The sequence below is a fragment of the Dreissena polymorpha genome, chromosome 6, assembly GCF_020536995.1.
Source record: "Dreissena polymorpha isolate Duluth1 chromosome 6, UMN_Dpol_1.0, whole genome shotgun sequence".
Classification (NCBI taxonomy): domain Eukaryota; kingdom Metazoa; phylum Mollusca; class Bivalvia; order Myida; family Dreissenidae; genus Dreissena; species Dreissena polymorpha.
In genome coordinates, this window is record NC_068360.1 from 36,692,586 (window position 1) to 36,718,502 (window position 25,917).

At 33.8% G+C, this 25,917-nt stretch overlaps 1 protein-coding gene across 2 annotated transcripts; it reads left to right on the forward strand.

Moving 5' to 3' along the window:
* Positions 1 to 3,578: 3,578 nt before the first annotated feature.
* On the forward strand, positions 3,579 to 11,265 carry LOC127835032 (uncharacterized). 2 transcript variants are annotated; one of them, XM_052361223.1, is made up of 2 exons: positions 3,579 to 3,714; positions 10,020 to 11,265. In XM_052361223.1, exons 1-2 carry the CDS (start codon positions 3,690 to 3,692, stop codon positions 10,883 to 10,885), a joined length of 891 nt encoding a protein of 296 aa, XP_052217183.1. In that variant the 5' UTR covers positions 3,579 to 3,689; the 3' UTR covers positions 10,886 to 11,265. The 2 variants fall into 2 exon arrangements, with proteins under 2 accessions (XP_052217183.1, XP_052217182.1); XM_052361222.1 differs by lacking the exon at positions 3,579 to 3,714 and adding an exon at positions 4,574 to 5,795.
* The last annotated feature ends 14,652 nt before the right edge of the window (positions 11,266 to 25,917 follow it).

The window sequence follows — 25,917 nt, forward strand, 5'->3', positions numbered from 1 at the left end:
GAACTTGTTGACAGATAGAGTGACCTTCAACTCTTCTTGCTTGTTTGTTTCTGTCATCTTAGCTGTGTTTTAATTATGGTGTTGGATGGACCCCATGTCCAATTCTTCTTCAGATTCAGATTCAATAGGTCCATAAGGGAATGGTGGTCTGCTAGTCCAAATAATTAGACGTAAGCTACCCCGCTTACGTCTAAACGGCTACCGTCGTTTTCCTATAGCAAATTGAGTTCACTTTAAACTTCAGTTTTTCTCGTTAACTCTTTGCTAATGCATAAAATTATCATTATTAGAGATAAATGTGTGCGATTACCTCTTAAATGTGTAAAAATTGTGCTTTTAAACCACTTATGTACATTTTTAAAAATAAACATACACAACACACGAAATGTGTTTGTCGTTTATAGAATTACATTGAATTATCTTGAACGAAATTATTTTTTGAATAGGTTACACATAACCAATTGTTGTTGTACAACAAACCACATCACTTTTTAGCTTTCTGTACTCTTTAATTAAATGGAACCTATATGTGTGTGTTAAAACTACCAGTTGTATCACGGAGTGTATATTGTTAGGAGATGAATCGAGTATATGACCCTTACTGTAGTAAATTCAATCTTATGCAAAAACTATTCATCCGATTTTATTGGTTTATACGTTATCTTGTTGCTTATTAATTCCTCTTTCAAAAAATATACGTTTTAGTATATTCCCGTTGTTATTAATGGATTTATAGCGAGATAAACTCAAGAAATACACATTTTATGTTTTACCAACGCGCGTTGTACCGTATTGTGGCTATCGATCTTGTACAATTAGCGTACAGCGAAGCGCCGAGGTTATACATTTTGATGTACCCACTCACGTCTTTTGTTGAATTATAGTTTCATTTCTCAGCCGATTTTGACAAATTATATATCATTTAGAAAGCTTACGTTACGTAGTAAACAGATATATAAATATATTAAGTTTTTCTTCTGATTTCGACAGCCCGGCGAGTTATAACTTTAACTTTTGCAAATATACCGTTTTGGAGTTTTAGAATCTAGATTTACGGTTGACATGTTCGTACTTAATACCAATTTGTAGCGTTCTTCTGATTTCGACAGCCCGGCGAGTTATAACTTTAACTTTTGCAAATATCATACCGTTTTGGAGTTTTAGAATCTAGATTTACGGTTGACATGTTCGTACTTAATACCAATTTGTAGCGTTTATATTTGGAGTTCAGTTTTAAAAATTACATCTTGCTTAGAAGAATAGAATTCTGTATACGATAGAAAAAAAATTGTTTAAAAACGAAAGTAATTAAGGAATGAAGGCGGAAGAAAGTAGCGCGCGTTCCTAACGCACTGAACTGATGCTACGGTCTTGGCGATTATGCTTTTGTTTAGAAACCGGCCATTGAATTTCCTTTGCCATGATTATTATATTTTTTTATGGAATATATTGTAGTATTTTGTTCACGAAACATATCAATAAAGCTTATTATAAATAAATCTTAATAAATTAACGATTTCAGCTCTTGTTTATAACACAGAAAGGGTGTTAAATTTATGATGAAACAGCGTATATAGCGGACCCTCTCGATTTTATTCGGCTTTGCATGCATACTTGAAATAAAATGGGTGTCAAAAACATTCATCGTTTGCTGTTAATTATCAACGAGGGAATTATGTATAATTATATGAAATGTTATTTACCATAAATTATCAATTTATTAAAGATTCTTGAAAATCACGGTCGGTGTTACGCGGGTCATTTCGTATTTTGACATCAGGGCATCATGTCCAACTATTCAAAATCAGATTTTTTTCACTGGGACGATGACGGCTTGGATTTAGACAGGCAGACAGATAGTTTATTCAGACTTATACAACAGTACATCGTCTTCAACTCAAATATATAAATTATTTTTAGACGAATTGTTAGGTGATTACACATATAGCAGTGATGATTATGAGAATGTTGCCATGTTTCTTATCCGTGTAATCTAGAGTCCGTGGTTTGAACATTTTTATCGCGGTGTTCAATAAAAGATATCTCAATAATCTTGTTTATTGATAGATCTGTGGTTTTATTGCCCCTGTGTTCAGCACAAACCAATTGTCTCGTTATGATCAGATACTGTGCCGACCAATACTAAATAACACTATGGTGTCATACGCCACAGCAGGGACCTATACTTGTGATCATGGAGTCTAAGTGCAAGACTTAAAAAAGTATGTTGTTTCGCTTGCGGTTGTTAAAGCCAAAACGGGGCTTCCCAGCTGGCACAGCTGCTGATATTCAGATCTGAATACTTAAACTTATTCAGACCTTATTCTTAACCGTTGCGCGTTTTACGATATCGGATTTTAGGCGGGAATACAACTTAGTGAAACTATTCAATTTCTTATACAACATTAAGCATATTAACAGTTATTGAAATTAACAATATCAGCGACATATTTTTAAAGACTAAACGCCTTTTCAAGTATCGAATTTAACATGTCAATAAAATATATTAATACCAAAAAAGGTTTCATTTAATATTGTTCACATTAAACCTTAAAATGAAAGTGTCGCTTTAACTATTTTCCGTGTCTTATTAAGCCGCGAATCGTTTGCTAAAAACAGTTAACAAAAAGGGCTACACGTTCTCATTCTTAATGAAATACAAAAATAAGTATAACATAATTAATAACGTCCATAAACACACACAGGAAGATCAAAGTTTTAATGGAAAACTACTATGACATTCCACGTAAATTATTATTTTCGTCTAAATCGAATACTATATATTGAAAAACAATGTATTTATAACCGACCAATGAGGTAACATTATGCAACTTTCAATTTACACAGTGCTATATGGCAACAATATGGAATTTGAACAGTGGTAGTGTTTTAAGGACTTGACTATCATTACTTGTAAGTTTGTATAAACATTTTTCTAATGCAATTAGTAAAATAATGTTTATATTTTATGTTTAATAATTTATTGCATGATTATTCTGTGCTGTTATATGAATTTGATGCCGTTAAAGCTTCCGACATGAATTCATGTCGGAACGATGCTATTGCAAAATAACGTTAAACGATATGAGGTCGATGTAAATCGACCTCATATTTATAGGAGTAGGTGGTCTGCTACTCGCCTGACGCGTGCATTATGACGAGAGACCGACGAAATTGCCTAACGATGCACAGGGATAAGAAGATGTTTTCAGAGGCAATGTATTATCGGTACAATTTAGGCCGTCTAAGATAGGCATGCGTGCATCACCTTAAGATATATTTGTCGAATTATTTGTTATGTAAAATACAAAAACTAGTACCGAAACAAGTGCAATTCATAAAATGTTTTAATTTAATAAGTATTAAGAAAATATTTCGCCCATGCGCACGTTTTCTTAATATTGCAACATGTATTACGATTTGGTGCGTTCGGCATGACATAGAAATGAGTGCTATTACACTTCCCCACGACAATTCACAATCCAATACCGCCGATTATTTAATTTAAATGATCAACCTGATAACTCCTCGACCTAGTTCCCTTAGATTTTCTTTTGTATCACATTGTCACGATTTGATGAAGACATACAGTCACGTGTTTCAACAGTTGAACAAAGTAGTTTTTGCTTTAGATTAATTAGAAACTGACATTAAACGAACCGTCATTTTGAAGTACTGTATCCGGTAGAATGTCTCCGGCTGCCAGTTGTAGTTGTAAGTGTACATATATTATATTTGTTGTTTTTAGCATACCAACGATTATTTTTAAGATTATCTAATTCAAAGTTAAAGTATGATTTTTTTGGCTGTAGTTTCGATCGGGTATGTTTTTGCAGGAACTCTCCTCGCCAAAAAGCTGCACCTAGCTATGTTGTTCTGGTTTCGCGAGTGTAAAATACATGGGACAATGTTGGGTACTACTAAATTTAAAAGAATCAGTGGGAACTTGGATAGTATCATACATTGCTCTAATTACCAGAATTTACGGAAAAAAAACACTGTATATTACGTCACATTGTATTTTTAGACATACAGTTTACCAATTGTTAACTTCAAAAAATGGTTTAATCTGAACCGTTATCTTGAAAATACACATTGCGCTGCTTTATATACAAATTGTCCGAAGTTGACTGACCGTCCGACATTACCCGGATTGACCCTATTGTTTGTTACTATGTATAATTGGTTAAACAATAACAACCGCAGTCCGATTACTTCTGAATTACAATTGGTACATTATATGTTAATTCGCAAAATAACACTCATTACTGAGAAGTTATTACTAACAATCGTTTTCGTGTATAACGGACGATTATGCATCGATATGGATAATTATTAATAGTTTGTGAAACATGTTATTGTTAATTTGTACATTTCACGTAACACTGGTATGGCGTTAAAATATGAAACAAACTAATTAACCGAGTTGTATCGCTCAAGCTATTTGATAAGTTCCATTCATTATTTCAAATATATGCTTGACTGTTTAACAAACTTTAATCACCAATTTCTTTTTCAACGAGTCGTTTAAAGCCTTATTTAAATCATAACACAGTCGGGTCACGCTTTAGCAGTATCAAGCCAAGATAAAAAATCTTAGTACGAGTCGGGTACCAGGTTAAAATATCCCGAAGATATTGGATAGCCCACGAAAGTGCTTTGTCAACTTTACATGTGTGGATATTTGATTGGTTTAGATAATTTACTTAAGTATAATAGAAATTATCATACACTAATTTTGTCAAAGCTTTTTTTATCGAGTAAAAGGAATTATAGTTTTCCTTAAACAGTTTGTTCATGCTGGATTTATTACAAAATATGTTCGGAAATCGAAAGTAGAAGTTGAGTTTCAAAAACGAAAGAAGACTTTTTTCACTTAACTATTACTTATAAAATGGCAACTGGTGGACAAACCAGTTCCAGCCAAGATGCTGCAATCGAAGATACCACCGAATGTGTTGTACGACCTTGCGAGCCCTGTGTCAGAAACGAGTCTTCAAACTACGCTACCGTGTTTTGCAAGGAGTGTAAGGAGCTTCTTTGTGATGAGTGCAAAAAACCTCATACTATATATAGACCAGGAAAGCATAAACTTGTTAGTATTCTGGACATGAATACAGCATCGGTGGTCTCGGAGATGAGAGGTACAGACATATGCGAAGAGCACGGAATGAAGATTGAGTTTTACTGTGAAGACCATGACAAGCTTTGTTGTAGTACCTGTGTGTTAATGCATCGGAAATATGATCATGTTTATGAAATAGCAAGTGTAGCCGAAGAAAAATATCAGACATTGAAGAAGACATTGAAAATAATGGAATCAGCAACTGACAACATTATAGCAGACTGTAAAACTTCGGAGAACAAATTGAATTATTGGATAGCAGACATTTCCATGACAATAGATAAAGTTGATGAAATGAAACACCGTATCAACAAACTGATTGACCAAAAGAACAACAAGGCCTATATAGAGGCAAGTTCATTTAAGGCTGAGGAGCTTAAAAGAATACAAACAACACAAGCATCCTTTACAGGTATCAAGCAAGAGATCAATTGCTTATCATCTATGTTTATATCCGATCACAAAACACCCGTACAAATGTATTTGGTTGCAAAACAAGTTGAACAAAGTCAGAAAAGGATCGAAACATTCATAAATGAAAATGGAAAAAATCGAATTTTCTCAAGGATCCCAGTTTCCTATCAGGCGGAGTTATCAACACTTCTTGAAAACGAGAACGCTATAAAAAACGCGATTATGAATCCTCTACCCGTCCAGACAAATGAACCCGGTAAATATATGACACAATACACACAATTATTAGTTTCATCTTCAGCCACCCTCCCAGCCTTATATCCGCGACTCGACATTTGTTCAAGTCAGGGACCATATCATAATAAAACACATACTTGAATATGTCAAAGCTACGTGCTTGTCTTTGGATACAATGATGCAATGATTTGGAGTTATGTAATATGATCATATGGTAATACATATGGTGGGGTGATACAAATGCTGAGGTGGTTTAGTTCATTGATTCAAGTTTAGTGCATATAATATATGTTTACCGCAAATAATAAAACGTTCTTACAATATCACAGTATGAGAAAACCGAAAATTTGTTTGCATGGTATATAAATGTGAGTAGTCTATTTACATCAACTTCTAATGGTGACTTCCTAAATTTGATATTTGTTCCGTCCATGTACAATCATAACGTTTTAAGTAAATTTTCTCAAATGGGAGAATTTAAGACATATGAGAAAACATAGTATTCATTGTTATTAAGTAAACCGGGCGATAATTAGTACAACATCCAATATATCTTACACTGTTTGTTTTTTTATATCATCCTGTTTTTAAGGCTAGATAATGAGCCGTTGCAGTGGGTGATATACATTCTGTGGTGATACACATGCTAGAGTGATATATATTCATGGGTGATATAATTCTTGGGTATTATACATTCTGGGGTTATGCACATGCTGGTGTGATAAACATTCTAGTGTGATACATATTCTGTGGTGATACACATCCTTGGGTGATATACATTCTGGGGTGATATACATTCTGGGATGATACACATGCTGGGGTGATATACATTCTGGGGTGATATGCATGCTGGTGTGATAAACATGTTGGGGTGAAATACATGCTGGTGTGAAATACATACTGGGGTGATATGCATGTTGGAGTGATACACATTCGGGGTCGATAATCATGTTGTGGTGAAATACATTCTAATTTGAAATATATGCTGGGTTGATACACATGTTTGGGTGATACACATGATGGGTTGATATATATGCTATATATGATGCAAATAATGGGATGATACACATGCTGGGATGATTCACATGTTGGGATGGTATACATTCTTGGGTTATACACATGTTCGGATGGTACACTTGCTTGGGTGATACACATTTTGGGGTGATATACATTTTAGGGTGATACACATGCTGGGGTGATATACATTCTGGGGTGATAAAGATGCTGGGTTGATATACATGCTGGGGTGATGTACATTCTGATATACATTATTGGGTGATTCACAGTCTGGGCAGATACACATGCTGGCGTGATATACATTATGGGGTGATATACATGCTGGGATGATATACACTCTGGAGTGATACACATTATTGGGTGATTTACATTCTGGGGTGATATACATTCTGGGGTTGATACACATTTTGGGGTGATATACATGCTGGAGTGATATACATTCTGGGATAATATACATGCTGGGGGAATATACATGCTGGTGTGATATACATTTTGTGGTGAAAAACATACTGTGGTGAAATACATGCTGGGGTGATACACATGCTGGGGTGATACACATGCTGGGGTGATACACATGCTGAGTTGATATATATATGCAATATATGATGCCATTAATGGGATGCTACACATGCTGGGATGATACACATGTTAATATGATATACTTGCTTTGGTTATACATATGTGAGGATGATACACATGCTTGGGCGATATACACATTGAGATAATCTAAATACTGTGGTGATACACTTGCTGTGATAATACACATGCTGGGATGATACCTAGACTTCATGCTTGTGTACTTGTCACGTCTCAGCTCTGTTCTTTTGTCGCATAGGTCCATGATCTTGATGGTCACCCATGGTGTGTTCTTTCATTCGTTCTCTCCAAATAACTTCTTCGGCCAATGACACCAGTACTTCATTGATGTTGGTGGTAATGGTGTCAATGCCTTTGTCAATGCTGTTCAGTGCTGCAAACTTGCCACCGATCTGTGCTTTGAAAATATCTTCTATCTCGGAATGTTTGAGTTTCTCCAAGTCATATCTTATCCAAAGGTTATTCTTGATGCCCTTGTTCTTTAACTTCAACTTGATGGTGTATGGTCACCGCCAATGTCTGCGCCACGAAACGTTCATATGTTCACTTTGTTGATTCTTGACTTCAACAGTTGTGGTGCCAGTATGAAGTCGATCTGGTAGTGTGCTTGACCGCTTGGAGCATGCATGGTCGCTGTTCTGGACGGTTTATTTTGGTACCGCGTGTTGACCAGGGTGAGTTATTGGCTTCTCGCGAACTCAAGCAGTTGCAGCCTTCTGCCATTGATCTCTCCCATGCCAAATCTACCTACTGTCCCTGACCAAGTTGGGTAGGCGTCTGATCCAACATTTGCGTCTAGGTAATAGTTGAAACCCAGATGTTAATATTCGATAAGTTTACATTTGTTGTGATCGTATAACTTTTAGTTCAAATGAAGTTCTTATGGTCAAACGTGTGAAACCCAGGATTTATTATCTTTGGAGTATTATTGCATTGTATAATCGATAACAAGCATCTTCTAATCATAGATCTGGAATAAAAACTGTCTAAGCTCGGGGTCACAGTGTTAATAAAAAATCATTCTTCCAAAATGATACCAAGAAGTCCTGGTATGATTTATCATATATAGGTCATGTCGCAAGATTATTCAAATCAGAACCTAGAGGTTGAATTATCCCAGTAGGTCACATGGATTTAACAGACTTTTATAGCAACCTTACTTAAAATATGATGTCTGAAACCATAATACCAATTGGTGTAATATTACGTTAAAATAGGTTGTAAAAGTACTTTTAAAATATTAGTAAAAAATCATTATTCTCATATGTGAAATATTGCTTTAAATCAGTTTTTAACGTAGGTATAATATTTGCTGTGTATAAGCGTAGTATGGTTCTCTTTAATTTTGGTTTTACAATAATGTCCTGAAGTCAAACGGGTCTTATTTTCTTCTCTTTTTAACATTTTCTTTTCTTCATTCACATTTTAAAGATAATTTAGGTCACCAATCTATGGCCATCTTATGTTATTTTGGCGCTTTCCTTTCGACTTATTAGCAGGGTCAGCATTGGTGGACACTAACAAATGACTGGTACAGTGGTAAACTGACGTGAAGCGGGTAACATCCATTTATATTAGCGATGTATAATAACACTGGTAGCTAGCTTATTTGGTTTAAGACTGATTTCGTATTTGTTTTTATTTCTTACTTCGTATCAAACCCAGTAATAAGTGAATACATGGCACGTTATATCTTAACTAAACAACAAAGGAAGCATTACTGACTTCTGAATATTTGCCTGCAGAGCAAATACGTATTTCCCGAGATACAAGGTTTAAACATTATATTCTCAAATTAGGTTGCCTTTTGCCAGTTTGTAAAAGACGGTTACAGCAATCGAGTTCTTTCTTTCTACATTTATTACATATAATACTTTTAAGATATGAATCCTTTCATATTTGAATATATTTAAGAAGAGGTATGGTAAGGAGATGTGAAAAACGTTGCAAATATTTTGTGTACACATTGTCGGCTGAACATTGCATTTGATAAGGATGGGAATAAGCTAATATTGACATGTGTACTCCAGTCACCCGTGTGGTCGAGATTTATGTCGCATCAGTTAATATCGTAGTATTCATACCTGTTGCAAGATGTACAGTTGAAGTTAAGTCTCCCATATCATGCAAACCTATTGTTTGTGTTTTGTAACATTTCAATGAATATTCATTTAACTGTTCAAGCTGAATGTTAATCGGTAAAAACAAAATGCCTTTGGCCATTTACAACAAACCCACCACCACATCCGAGACCGCCGACGCCGCTGTCACCACCTCCACAATCACCACCACCACCACTATTACCACCACCGCCGCCGCCGACACCACCACCACCACTTTTATTACTTTGATTTAACATATGATATATGAATACTACATATATTTAGCACCAAATATGCTTAGTGGTCATTATAACACTTGACAGAAAGAATATTTATATTATCAAAGCAGAAAAATAGTCGAGTGCGCTTTCTTTGGACAGTTCGGATTATTATTAGTAGAAGTTTTTCTACTACTACTAACATTATAATAAACATTATTATTATTAGCATCATATTATTATTAATATTATTATTATTATTAATATTATTATTATTATTATTATAATAATTATTATTATTATTTCCAGCGCCCCCCTCATCAGAAGACTCTTCAGATCTCTTCCAGGAACTCACTCTACAGCAGCTTGTTTCTGTGGATCTTAAACAGGCTGAAGGTGATGAGGTGGAACCTTTGATCACTGGACTGGACTTCATGCCGGACGGTAGGCTGATTGCCGTGGATAACCATAACATGAAATGTCTCATATTTAATGAGCGACTCCAGATACAAGGAATTCCGTATAAATTCAAGACATATGCTTATGACGTCGTTTGTTTATCAAAGTATGAGTTTGCAGTTACTGTAGCAAACATGACAGCGTGCCTCCTGTTCGTCAGTCCGGACAATGTCATCAGCCTGATTACTGAACTGAACACATCATCCCAGTTCGTCTCAATGTGCTGCATCACGCGATCAAACATGGTCGTGAGTACATTACAAGATCCACGTCTAGTGAGAATGATAACAGTGGATGGTGTGGAGTCTGACTTTGATCGTGTGGAGTTTCCAAGTAAGACATACAAGATTGGTGAAAGTAAAAGTACGTATGTTCAGTGTAAGAACACATTGGTACTGACTGACCTCCACGCTAACACAGTGTACATGTACGACACCGTGAAGGCCAGGTCAAGAGGAGTAACTGATGAGAACATACAGAAACCATGCGGTGCCTGTGTTGGGCCTGGTGGCACGGTGCTAGTGTGCAGTACCAAGAAGCATTGTATCGTACACCTAACTGTTGATGGTGACGTAATAGGAACTTACCCAGTGGATATGAAGTTCCCATTCAGCCTTTGTATGAACAGGAAAACTTCAATTCTGGCAGTATCAAACAACTGTGATGGCGACAGGAAACTGCGGTTATACAAATTATCACCAGCATTTAAGTTTTAATGATCTGTGTGCGCTGTTAATATGCTATTAAACCGTTATTTTAAATATAATTTCAATAATATATAACATGCCCGGTTACAAATTATACGTGTTATACAAGTAATAAAACCCCATTTTAAAGCTTAATGCATTATTAGTGGAAAATATATTAAATAGTTATACACGCATTTATTTCTATTTCACTCTGTTAATATTATGATTAGTTAGCAATACAATATTTAATATATAATTAAATAACACGTTTATGTAACGGGGCGTAGTTGTTTAAATGTATCGTAAAAACTGATTTATGTTGCTTGTGGTTCTGTATACATTTTATAATAGCTATTTGCACAATTATAATCACAGTAATCATCATCATCATCATTATAAAAGGCATTTTGGTGTACTTAATATATATTATTAAATTGATGTCGAAAACATATTGGTTCATGTGTTTATAACTCCTTCTTTGTGAAAGTGAATTTCACACGTGTTTGCTCCTGTCGTTAGCTGGGTGGTGGAATGTTTGTTGCAACTCAAGTTCTAAAATCCTGGTTCTCTCGTTTTTCCACTTAATACAATACAAGAAAATGTGAAACCTGGAGCTGTTTAGCAGCTGATTACTGAGCCCGCTTCAATCCGATAGCGGTACATTATTATCTGCCATTTACAAAGCCGGGAACAAATGCGAGTCACCTAGAACAATGTTGCCATCGAGTACGATGGCCATTTCTATAGAGACTTTTTTTCTTTCACGGTCTCATGTTGGATGCCATTCGTCGCCGAATCAGATTGCGATACGGCTTTTGGTCGCCGGCTTTCACAAACAGTACTTTATCTAGAACATATCTGAATGTATAGATACTTCTTAAATTTGAAATAATATATGTTAAAGTATAATACTAATATATGTTGATACATTTGTCGGTATAGTTTAATATTATCACTACTTTTGTGAATGTTATATACATTTTGTCATTAGCCGACATATTCCTAGAATAATGAAATTGTGTTTATTGAGCATACAATTAAATACAAATAGTTTCACGAACTATTCTTAATAATGTTATACATTAATGATAAATACATCATTACGTTATAATGGATGGCTCGCGTTCGAAATCACAATAGTGAATGTGCTTTTTGTGTCAATTTTTAATGGATTCAATTAACACAATCAAGAACTGGTAATCGAATTGGTGAGAACGATCGGTGACTTTAGTCGTTGTCTATAGAAACATTGAAAACATACAAACGTAACAAAGTGTGATAAAATAGCTACGTTTTTAGTCAAGTAAATGATAATATTTTTTTTACACAGTAACCGTGTGTGCGTTAAAATATAATGTTACGGATCGGAGATATTTTTTCTCGTGTAATGTTTTGCTTAAAGTTTTTTTTTCAGAATTAATTTTTGTACTCATCACATACCTGTTTATTTCTACGGATTCGCCGTAGTTACTACGGATTATTTGGCTAAACTACGCACTACGGATTGTACTGAAAAACTACGGATCCATCGATCAAAATGGTCAAATTTCAGATTTTAATCGTACTTGCGCTTATTTTTGGTCTGAACGGATAATTTATCAATCATAATCATTTTGGCGCTTGCGTAGTAAAAAACGTTGAAATTTAAGCCTCCCGGGGAACGAGTGTTGATCGAGCTTGTCGAGTCGTCACCGAACTGACTTGCGTATTGGTTCCTTTAGCCGAATAAATACAATTTTACGTTGCTATCGAATATACACATCTCTCTTTCTATTGCGGAGAATACCGACGATAGTCGATGTATTGGGATTGAGCACGCCTGTTTTTACACACGTCCAAGCTGGCGGCAAGCAGACGAGAAATTGCGATTAACGGCGAAAATAATAAAAAACATTCAAATTAACAACGGATGATATCATATGGTCATAAGGTTAAAATGCAATGTGTGTGTCAATTAACGCAACATACTACGTTTGAGATTAAAACCCCCAAAATATTTATCAGAAATCTGCACAGTGAATGTGCGTCACAGAAACGAGTGTTCGAAAATTGGAGTTTAGTCTACTCACAAAGTTAGAGCATTTATTATAATAAGATGAGTATCTTTCGAAAATGGAAAGAGACAAACATGATTCGATTTATATGTTAGTTGATCTGTGTATAATCAGATTCATATGCATATTCTGCTTTATTATGTTTGTAACGCTTTACAGTTTAATGAAATAGCATTGAACTAAGGTTGTCAAGTGCAAGATATTGAAAGGTAAACAAAAAAAATATATTATTCTAACTCCATTTAATACATCATTAACACAACAAGAACACTAAAGGATGTTTGTCAATATTTGTTTATGTTTTCCCCTTTAATAAGGCTTATGATATTTAATTAAAAAAATACTGAATTAAATTAATAGCTACTCTTAAAGAGCTTATGATCAAATGGTGTATTTAAGAATCTATAGATTATTACAAGTTTAATATGCATGTGGATGGATATTATCTAAATATTGTCTTCATTTTAAGAAGACATTGAAGCAGCACTTTATAATATAAAATGCTTTCAAACACGCACTTAAAAGCAATTTTAATTTTGTTACTTACATTCTTATGTATAATGCTTAATGTCTACAAATTTCATGGTTTATCGCATTTTTTTTTCCAATTTCATGGTTTATCGCGCTAATTTTCCTAATCCAAATGGCACAGGCTGTAAAACATCAAAGCAAAAAAAAAATCACCTAAGAGATTTTATTATTAGCAAGTAAATTCATCTAATGCTGTATGTACCGTTGAACTGATATGTGACCCAGTCATGGTGTTCTAATGCTCAAAATGATTGAAAAGTTTAAAACTACTGACAACAGCCCCAAACAACTGAGAGATGCCCTCCATACTACCGAGAAGCAATCGGTAGGGTAAACAGGTCTGTCACCAATGCCAAGAACTGTTATACAGCTGCACATAGCTGAATCGTTTAATATAAAATAGTCCATTTGTGTTTTTGTCGTGATCCTACGTTGCTGTCGGTTTAAACCATATGTTATTTTTACTGATTTCGATATAAAACTTTCCCGGAGTTGTTATGTTTGCGTAATCTGTTGTTTTTTTTATAAACGTTATATGTATTGCGCATTTTTATATTGCCTGCTTCTGTATTTTGGTGGCATTAAAGTATAATAAAGGAAATCACTTTCTGCATACTTTATTGCTCAAAAAAATATTGGTTTCTTTTATGCATTGTTTTTATTGTCTATAATAACTATTCCGTATTATTTTTAGGCAGCATTTATCAAATGTGTCAAAATGAAATTAAAAAAACAGCGATTGATATAATTCAGTGTATAAATATATTATATAATAATATGGTATATAATATAATAAATAATATTAATACAATATAATAAATAATAGTGAATGTTAATACTAAAAACATTGGCATATATAATGAGAATTTCAAAATATGCCAAGCTAATATTAATACATCACAATGTATTGCAATATGCTTAAACATTTGAAACAAAGTGTCCGATTTCTGTAGAATGGTTCATTTAAATGTTTTTCCCATTGCCTTTTTTTCATTGCACACATTGTCTATTTTCGATTGTTTTGATTTGATGTTTTGAAACGAACGGGTCGGTTGCAGAGTAATATACGTGTTCTCAGTCTGAAATGTTTGACCGGAACTGAATGATAACGTATCACACGTATCTGCATCGATAAAGAGATGTTAATGATGTGTGGTATTTATACAGGAAATAATAATTATAATCAATGAATAACAACGAACCAAACAGTGGGGCTGAATGGGTCAAGGTCCCCCGGCTACTTCTTCACCGTACCCCGGGTACTTTGAAGTAAATTTCACCGTGCACCGATTTTCAAATGATACTTTTAGGTACCCCGGTATACTTACAGGTACCCCATCTTTTTGCTGATTAAAATGTTTTCGTACCCACAGTTTTTTAGTAACTAAAATGTTCGTACCCATAATTAGTTTCGTACCCACAATTTTCGTATCTACATATTTTCGTACCCATCTGTGAAAAATGAGGGTACGAACATTTTGGATACGAAAAAATGCGGGTACGAAAATATTATGCCAACAAAATTTGGGTACGAACAAAAAAATTGGTGAGAAAAATATGGGTACGAAACTAACTGTGGGTACGAAAATTTTGGGTACGAAAATTTATGCAAAAAATAATTTGGGTACGAAAAAAAATGTTGGTTCAAAAATTGTGGGTAAGAAAAAAAAGTGGGTACGAAAAAAATTGGGTACGAAAAGTTTGGTTACAAAAAAATGTGGGTACTAAAAAAATTGGGAACGAGAAAAAATGGGTACGAACAAAGTTTGGTACGACTTTTTTATTAAGAAAGACTGGGTATCTGTAAGTATACCGGGGTACCCAAAATTATCATTTGAAAATCGGTGAACGGTGAAGTATACTTAAGTACCCGGGGTAAGGTGAAGTAGTACCCGGGGGACATTGACTCATTCAGCAACAGCAGGGATCCGTTATGTATAGATAAAAGTTTAGCGTCATTCTTACATCCCATTGCTGCTTCTTGTCCGAGTACGGATGAAACCATCTTATGCATAAAACACATACGAGTTCAAATTCGAATGCACTGAAACAACAGCCCTGTTAAACTTCTGTTAATCTTCTGTGTTTCTCTGTATGTCATATACTTTGTAAAAGCCCTGTACAGATAATATAACAATTAACGTTTCAGGCAAAAAACTTTGTATAATAAGCATGTTTTCAATTAACATGTTAATTCCATTAAAACCTGATTACCATTCATTTTGTTTTCTAAATGACATGCATGGTGCTAATACTTTCGAATCGATTTGCAACATAATCATGTGTACATAACTTACTTACAGCAAACCATTATGGTTAGTCAACATAACCTTTTCTTCCATAAGTACATATCTAAAGCAAGAGACTGGTCAACGACTTCGAGATATTTATGTTAGAAGTGTTGGTCAGAACTATAAGACTCATCGTTACTTGATGTAAATAAAGAAATACCACTGGATTTTAAACACTCGGCATTTATACGCCATCTAGTTTGGCATTACATATTACAGAAATATATTGGCAAAATGACTTGTATCGTCCCACAAATTAAATATTAAAATCAGTCAGCACTACAATGTGCCAATACCGGATAGAACATGTACCCATTTTGATCATAATGATCATTACAACAATTTCAGAGTATGTATCAGATTATATATATTTCAGATTATACATTTATCCATATCCATATTCAAAAAGAATATATTTAAAAAAAATTATATACCCAAACGTGTATGCATTACTATTTTCGTTTAATTCAAAGCGAAAATAGATCACATATTAAAAGTTGGCATTATACTGTCCAAAAGCCTAATTCTGAGACATAATAGTGTATACAGCTTACAAATGAAATATTCGGTAGTTTATTTAACAATCCTAATGTGCTCCATTTAGAGTCACAGGAAAATCAACGTATAACTCGTCCTTCCAACAATTTGGTCCTATACAATAATATACTCATTAAAAGAAATGTTATCAAGGACAGGCTAGAATATATCTCTGCACTGCGTTTGTTCTAACTGAAAGAAATACTGTTTAATGATGACGATGATAATGCTGCTGCTGTTGCTGCTGATGATGATAGTTGCTATAGTTTCTCTCACAATACAAACATCAGGTTTCGAAAATGACACATGAAAGATAATAAAAATATAATTGATTCGGTTCTTGAGACTCTTTACTTCTGCCTTGGTGTGTCAGTCATAGTGTAACAGTGTACACATATTTGTCATTGCTCAGGAATAAACAACATGGCATTCAGAGGTAACTACAGAAAACACAACCAAAGCTCAGTTGAGGAATGTCTGCGACAAGGTGAAGCTAAAGACAATCAAAACAACAAAAAAAAAGTAATAATAAACCGGCATCGAATTAAAAAGCAAGAGCTTCTTCTGAAATGTATGCAGACATATTCAAACAGAAAATCAGGTGAAATGAGGAACGAATGTCAAACGTGCACAATTTGGTCAAATGAGGAGTAAACAGGTGTTAATAAAAGTTTATCATTCTTGGATCAAAATTGCGACTCAAATAATTCAAAATACAAAAGCGGTGTCACAAACATGATAATGGCTGACAATTGAATGATGGGTTTGCGTTTAAATACAATTAAATAAATAGAATATTCTTGTGCCGAAAAGGACGTGTAATGTTAATCATTCCAATGCTTTTGTTTGAACTCGATAGCACAAACATGTGGAGAAAATAGCTTGTAATACTAGTCTGTTTCATGAGCACGTAGCATAATTATTATTCATATACGTATCGTATTTTTTATAGGATCGCTACTTATACATTACAGCTTAATAGTTTAATATTTCAAAATGTATGTCCGATGAGCTAAATTATTAAATTCAATCCTGAAGTAACGTAAAACATAATCTTACTAACATCTTTACCTAGGAAATCTTATATTATAACTTGGTAAGATCTACGTATTGTTATATTGATAATTCGCATAAAGCTGTGTTCTCATAGTTAAATTATGAATACTCATCTTTAAATAATATATTTTACAGTTGTATATAATGTATACAACGCAATACTTCTTACAGAGGCACTTATATTCTCTATACGGTCGGTTCGGGAAGACCTACACACCGGTATATTCCCGTTTCATTTACTATTTAGAATTAAAAGGCCGCTATAATAGCCTCTTTCGATATATTTAACATTAAAATAAAACTTGACACACGTCCAAATGAAATAAATTCTCAATATCAATGATACTACTACGGGCCTGTATGTATATGTTTACAATAATGTTGATGCTAATACGGTCTATTTGTCCATGCGTAGTCATGTTGAGTTAATGTGTCCCACATGGCGCATGTATATGAAAAAGATATATATCTATCAATGGCGGTCTCACTTAAATGCTAATGTAATAGACTTGAATGTTTCTTGACTTTTGTCGAAACAGTCATGGTTGGAGTCATGCCTTCAACATTAACCTAATTTTTAATATAGTGGTTTATAATCTTAAACTTAAAGTACGAGTAAATGTCGATATACTTATTTTTACCTCATAATATTACACATATTAATATTATAGTTGCAAACGGTATATAAGCGTCTTTTTATTGGAAAAATATGTTGGATTCGTTCGAGAACAGCACAGCAATTCAAATAAAAATTTACGTTGAATCATTCAGAATATATAGCAGGATATATGTGTACATAAAGATTATAATAAAAAAATCTACTAGCTGAAAGAAATAGGCTTTTATAATTTATATAAGATATTACTCAAATCAGTAGGTATGTTTAGTTTGCAATCTTCTCTTGTGCACCATGCAAAACAGATACAAAATTAGGTGTATTTTATACCAGAATAGTTTGAATGTACGTACAAAACACGTTGATATGTGAAAATAGATATATGAATGTTTAAGCTTTAGATAAACACTAAATACTTTAAGTTCTAGTAAAGATAATAATATACAATTCCTTTATAGAAATATTCACAAATCTCGTAAATGCATATATAAGATGAAAACTGGTATTAAACAATTCGACCAATTCCAACTAATTGCCATCTGTCTCTTTTTAACATTCCTTTGCCTAAATAGTTTGCATACTTACATGCTATTAACATGTAGTTTTGTCTTATATACTTTGTACATTTATTTAATTAGTTATTCTTATTTTAATTATATATAAATATTAAATATTTTAATATAATTGTAAAAATGTATGTATAATTGAGTTTGAACAATTGCAACCAAAGTTGTAGTACATGAATTGCGCAATTATACAAGCACTTTAATTATGCATTTGCTGAACAAAGATATGATTTAAAAATAAAGGTTTCTCTCACAGTAGTACATTTTTTTCGATAATAGTATAGTGTTTGATAGCGCTACGGATGCTACTCGGTGCAAACATAAATACTGTAAGTTGTATTATTGCGATATTGCAGAAGGGTTATGTATCCTCCCGCCGCGTATTTCTATTTAAAAATAGTAAACTATACGAGTTATTGTGGCTATATAACGGTTCTTATTTAAAACACAACTCACTGATATAATAGAAGGGGATTTATTCTTTGCCTTAAAACCTCGCATGGATCTGTACATTTCTATCTATAATTAGCATTCATATCGATTCGATATCACGTTTCAAAAATAGGTCAGTTTATCGAGCGGTTTTAAAGCGAGGCATTGAAACACTGAAACACAACAACGTGGGACGAGTGTATTAAGCGTAATACATGTTGAGGTAGAATTGTGGTGTGTGCATTATTTATGATCACATTGATTCACTCAGTCGGTTTAAGAATTTAGGTAGACGGAAATATTTATTTTTGCGTGTTTATTACAGACTCACTATCATGGAAGAAAGCAATCCAATACATTGCGTTCCGTGCATGTGTAATAACGAGTTAAACTCACCAGAGGGATTCTGTATTGATTGTACAGAATATTTGTGCTCAAACTGCTGTCGGGACCATATGAAAAACAAAATCACGAGGCAACACGTTATTGTGAAACAACCGGGCATGCCAACTAATGTTGAATCTTTTACGGTAATGAAGAAATTAGCACAGTGCGAAATGCATCCAGATAACTTATATGAGTTCAAGTGCGCCGACCATGAACAGCTTATCTGCAGTAGATGTCTCTCAAGATATCATAGGACATGTCAAGGGATCGAGGATCTGTGTGAAAGTCCAAATGTGTCGGACCAGTTGTCGGGTGAAACAGAGACATTGCAAAACCTTTTAGATTTTTCACATGAACTGATACTTACATTTGAAGAACGTGGTTCTGAACTAGTGACAAACAACAACGAAATAGAACAAGCTTGTAATGAGTTAGCGGAATCAATCAAAAACGAAGTTAACACAATTAACGAAGACACTAAGTCACACGTTGCCGATATTATAGAGAAGGAAACAACGGAGGAATACATTAATCTTTGTAGACTTAAGGATATGTCAGAAACAATCGTTACGAAAAATGAAGACTTGCTTGAAGTGGCTAAATCGTATGGCCGTCAACACGAAAAAGCAGCAACAATAAAATATTCGAGAGAAGAAATTCAAAATGTTCAACAACATATTAAGACAGAGAGTGTTCAAGTTGTGAAAGGAAATTGTATTTCTGTGGACGCTGCATTGCTGAGTTTGGAGTCGCGTTTGAAAATTACATCGAATTGTTCCGACGATCTGAATATATTTAACAGGGATGTAAATAGGACTGATAATGGACATATTCAACCAACAAACACTAGTTCGTTATCAGGTAGGGAATGCACTGATAAATTTAGCAGTCAGGCCGTTTCAACTGTATGTAACCGTCAGTCTGTTTCGACCTTGGACTTAAAACACTCATGCGTAATGCCAAAACTGGTTACAGCCAGTTCATTTATCGAGAAGATCAGTGGCAGTGTAGATAGTTACGAGGAAAGGTCTTCACAGACAGAAACAGCGTGCTCAGTTAATGTTGACACGGGCGACCTTAAACCTTTCATGATGAGAAGTGTTGGGACACATACAGGGTTCTGTATGAAAATCTCATCTGATACAACACAGTGCTCACTCAAGGCTTTAGCCTTGTTACCAAGCCGTGGAATTGTTCTTCTTGATGTTGCAAACAAGAAGATAAAGATAGCATCTGCTGATCTTAAGGTCATTTCTAATATGAAGTTATTTGACTATCCAACGGACATGTGTATTCTTATCAAACAGGTTGACGTAGTTTGGATGTGTGTTTCGTTTTCAAAGACAAGGGAAGTTAGAACATTTAAAATTAAAGACGATGTGCATATTCATCATATGTTTACTGTACAGACCAGGTTTCACCCTGTCAGTTTAGCAGGTTTCAAGAACGATGTGATAGTTCTGTCGAGGAAAACTCTTGATGAGGAATCTACAATTATGATGATGGAACAATTCACTGCTCCGGGCAATCCAAGCACTGTTTTGATCAATGTCGACGGTATAAACGACGCAAGTCGCATAAAGCCCGGAATAAATTTGTCGCTTTTAATTTTAAGGGACAGACACGTGTCCTGTTTGAAAATGCATAATGTCAATGGAAATATTAAACTAAGCAACGAACTGTGGTATTATAAATGTCATATGAATAGGGTATTTAAAGATGTAACTGATGTTACAATAGATAAAGAGGGAAACAAATATATATGTGTAAAGGATGCAAACAGCGTTCATCAAGTTTCTTACAGCCGTTTTTCTAACAATCGAATTATAATAGACAACATCAATACACCTACGTGCATAGTGGTTGACACCAATGGGTGTAGAATTATTCTGGGTTATGAAAAGGACGATAATCTATATGAATATCCTTTTGTTTAAAACGTATGTTCTTGTAACTCTTTTTAATAAAGGCTAAACGTGTCATGTGTTGTAATGGCTGTTGCATCAAATATCAATATTTAATTCCTTAGCAGACTCTTTATGCTAACTTATAACAGGTATAATATGTCTTGTATAAAAATGTTTCTTTAAACGATAATAAAATGTGATGATATGAGTGTCTTTTCAATATAAAACGTGTTTATTAACACATATTAAATGTTCAGTTTATTATTACTATAAGTTTTCTTCATGTAAGTTCATGTTAATAAAAGCAACATAACATTCTTGTAAATGTGTCATTACCGCTAAGCCGAGAACATATTCCATCGTAAAGATGGTCATTGATTGTAGCGTTTAATCTTTTCAAATATTTAAGACAACGTGCAAAAATCTACCCCTTGCTGGCTAACTTTGTCGGGAAAAATATGCAGTTATACGTTAAAACGCTTAGACGCTTATAGTTTATTTATATATTGTGAAACGCACAAAGTTTAAAAAGCTCATCATACCGGACATGAGTTTCTGATTTTTTTTGCCGTGATAACCTGACAATAAAATAAGTATGTTTTCGATTCTATTTTTAGTATAACTTACTTGGTATATTTGGTAAAACATAACAACATAAAGTATAATATGGAAATGTTTTCATGTGAGAGGCAATTGATGGTCTAAGCTTGTGTAAAGGTTTACGTATTTTCCCTTGAATTGATATGTTCAATTTACGAAATAATAAAGAAGACTGATAAATTGATTACAAGGTACGTTCCGAGATTTGAGAAAATTGATCAGGTGAGGCTAAGAAAATGAAAAATGGGCAATTTTTTAGTAGCGAGCCGTATTTTCTTTTTACGGCGGTACCGTATTTTATCTAAACAACATACACACTGGACATACTTGTGCCCAACTTTCTTCAATTTATGTTATGATGAGACCGTAACGTGTGTTAATAGAATTACAGAACTATGGTATTTGGCCTACAAACCGCGGCACGAATAACACTGATTATGCTGACAGAATGGCTCATGTCGACCGTAACATTATTTGTACAATAAGCTACCGCTTGCCTGTAATAATATATTTGTTTAAGTTAACAAGGAAATAGCAAAGTAGATGGAGCTTATATTCACTATAATATCGTATGTACAACTCGTATTGTCATTTCTAACCGACTCAGATACCGTGAATTAATTATTGAATCATTTTTAAAAGAGCGTGAGGTAACGTTGTGCTAATAAGTATTGACACACACATGTGTATATGAGCAAAAAAATAAACATAAGAACTTCAATGGGTAGCTAAATAAATAGAGGGATATTTGTTCATGTCAGTGTAAGATCGTTTGTTATTTCACGAGTGATCATAGAAAATATGTTTTTTGACGAGTAGCGCAGCCACAAGTGAAAATATTATTTTTCTATGATCACGAGTGAAATAACAAACGATCTTACACTGACATGAACACATTTTCTGTTTCTTTTATGCCTTTTTTAAAGAAATTTTTTAACAGCTGTTCCCTTTCGCTGAAAAGTTACCCTTTCTACCCGTGGCGTGCCTCAATACTTTTCAAAACACAAAATGACGTCATTAGTGTGACGAAATGACGTCATTATACCAGCGGAATTCTCCAGTTTAACTCTCTTACAATGTAAATAAACGGTGAAAAATCATAAAATAAAAATAAAATATGTTGGGTTCGGTGGAATGTCAATTTTAATTCACTCGTGATCATAGAAAAAATATATAAAATTATTTATGATAATCTAAAAATAGAAAAGGGAGTTCCGAAAATGTGTTCTTTTCACCGGTGAAAAAAACAATTTGTTTATTTTCAGTGCTGTTATTTCACTGCATATATGCCATATTTCATCATTAGGTATAAAAGAAAATTGTATCATTTTTCTGTTTCTATTTATATATTTTGGTATTGTACTGGTCTTGTAAAAAGAATAGCATCGTCTGTTAATTTCCTTATATAAAATTTTTCGTTTTTTCGAAGCTTGAATACGACTAATGCAATGTTTATGATAGCCCCGCCACGAAGTAAGTATGGAATACTGAAATTACCATAAATGTATTACATGCCTCGGTCACAAGGTTTAAAAGACTAATATAGCACAATAACTTCAAGAACATATTCCTCCGAAACCACAGGTCCACAAATCTTTAATATTTGGTGTGTAACCTTTAACAAATCTTTTTAACTGGAACCAAACTGTACTAATTATATAAAACATAGTCAATTCATAATATACAAAGCGTTGAAAACCCATACTCATGTTGTAAAAACAAGCAACGCTCAAAATATATATTTTCTATAAACTTCCTACATGTTTGGACACGCGAATTTGAGGCTATTTTTAATCATTTTGGGACACGCTATTTGTGTATAAAGTATAAAATGGGGTCAGATAAATCACGTTACCGATCATCTTACCGGCCCATTTGTTATTCATTTATGATAAACAATTTAATAATAATGTTAACGCCAAATATCTTTGTAAAAGACAATAATGGTCTCTATTCAACTCGAAACACACATCTTTTACAAATATGTGATTTATGCAATAGCTCGCTCAGTTAATAGAAAAGCAATCATCCGTGAAAATTTACGTTATTAAAAACTTACACATTCGAATGATTAAAACTAACATTTGGTTCCATTTACAAGCGTATTTTTCCAGAAATACAAATAGTTTTCGTCATTTCGGGATATGTTTGACTGAAAAAAATGATGCCAGGTCGCAAGATTTGTTTTGCATGCTGGATGCGATATGAATTTTGCAATAGCGCATCGTGTGTGTGCATTGTGACATGACACATCGTAAGGTGAATAGGTTGAAAGAACAAAATATCGTGTGATCATAACGGAACACCGTATCAAACCATAGGATAGTGCGTTTGTGATATCTCAATATTTAAGCGGTAGAACATTTATGATATGTACGGATAAATAAGCGAAATTTCAATGTCAGTGTAGTGAATATGACAGATTTATATTTACATCTTTTTAAGCAAGTGCTACTTTCTAATTTAACAGAATTTCTAATTTTGTTAATTTCGACATTGACTATTTGTTTTCATCCGTTGAGACACTGTTTAAATGAGAACGCACTAATAAAGGTTATTTAAACCCGGGGTTTCAAAAGCGCCTAGCGCCTTTCAGTATTATGTGTTTGTCCATTTTAAGCGATGAAGATGTTTATGTTTTAAAGGGCTTGTTCAGAAATTGACGAGATTACAATTTTACAACATTTTGAGTCAGATTCAGAAAAACACAAATAAAAAGACACACACACACAAAAGATATATACAGAGTTTTCGTTTTTTGAAAGAACACAAATAATAACAATATAAGTTTGATACAATTATAAAACATTACAAACGCGATATAATTGAATCATTTAAAATGTTGTATTATTTTCACATTGTGTAAAACAGTGGATTGCTTACATACCGTTAAGAACAAATGCTACAATATAACGGTCAGGTTGGTCAAGTGGTTAAAGCCCTTTGATTTAATCAACCGCAGTTTGAATCCCATTGGAGCAAAATTTTTTTATCTGATTTAAGATACAAATAATTATCACTCTGGCATGATAGGGCTCGTAAATTGCCTTCATTTTATCACAGCAGATTGAATAAATAAGTGGTACATATAATAAACCTTCGATTTTAGTAAATGGCTGAGATGATGATTCTTCTTGGGAGATACAAAACACTCCCATAGCAGCAGTTTTGTATTCATAACATGACAAGTGTCAACTGTTATTTCATTTGCAACTGTGTACCCTAACTTCTTTGATATTCCTTGCGTTCGCCATTCCTATCAAAAAGTATCCCTTTTTTAACTTATCTATACATTTCATGATGAACTCTTTTCACATAATGCAACGAACTAAAGGTACACGCTATGTTAAGTACACATTTATCATGCGTCGATAAACACTTATTAATATTAATACAGATGAATTCCGTATCTAATAGATTTGCGAAAATAACAAGTAAACGTAACAGGCATTTTTTTTTATAGAAAACAACATATTAAAACACAATACGCTATTGTCGGCTGAACAATAAATATCCCTGAAGCCCGGAGCAAAGCTGTACGTGATATTTATCAGAATAGTGTTTATCAACTGTTTTCGTATCTCAGGCAAAACACGCTGTAACCAACAGCCAAGCCTTGTAACGTCCATTAAATCATTATCGGAATCGGATATATGAGTGCGAGAATCGTTTGAACTTGCAGATATTGTTTATTCGTCCATTCTCGACAAAATGAGTGAGTGCGTTCGTTGTTCTGAAAGCTTTCAAAGGGGTTGAAAGCGATTTTAAACAGCCAAAGTTAAGCGCTTTTCGAGGGATAACTAGTATACTCCATAATGCTTTCTGAATACACTCTTTCAAATGACAATTGTTAGAAAGAAAAGGATTCAACCGGGCATTAACTGTTTTAAAGGCCCCGGTCATACCTATATATATATATATATATATATATATATATATATATATATATATATATATATATATATATATATATATATATATATATATATGGGCAGAATCGTAAGAAAACGGGTTTTTATTGAGAATATCACTGAAAATCCGTTTGAAATCGGTTGAAAACAAACAATATAGCGATTTTTAAT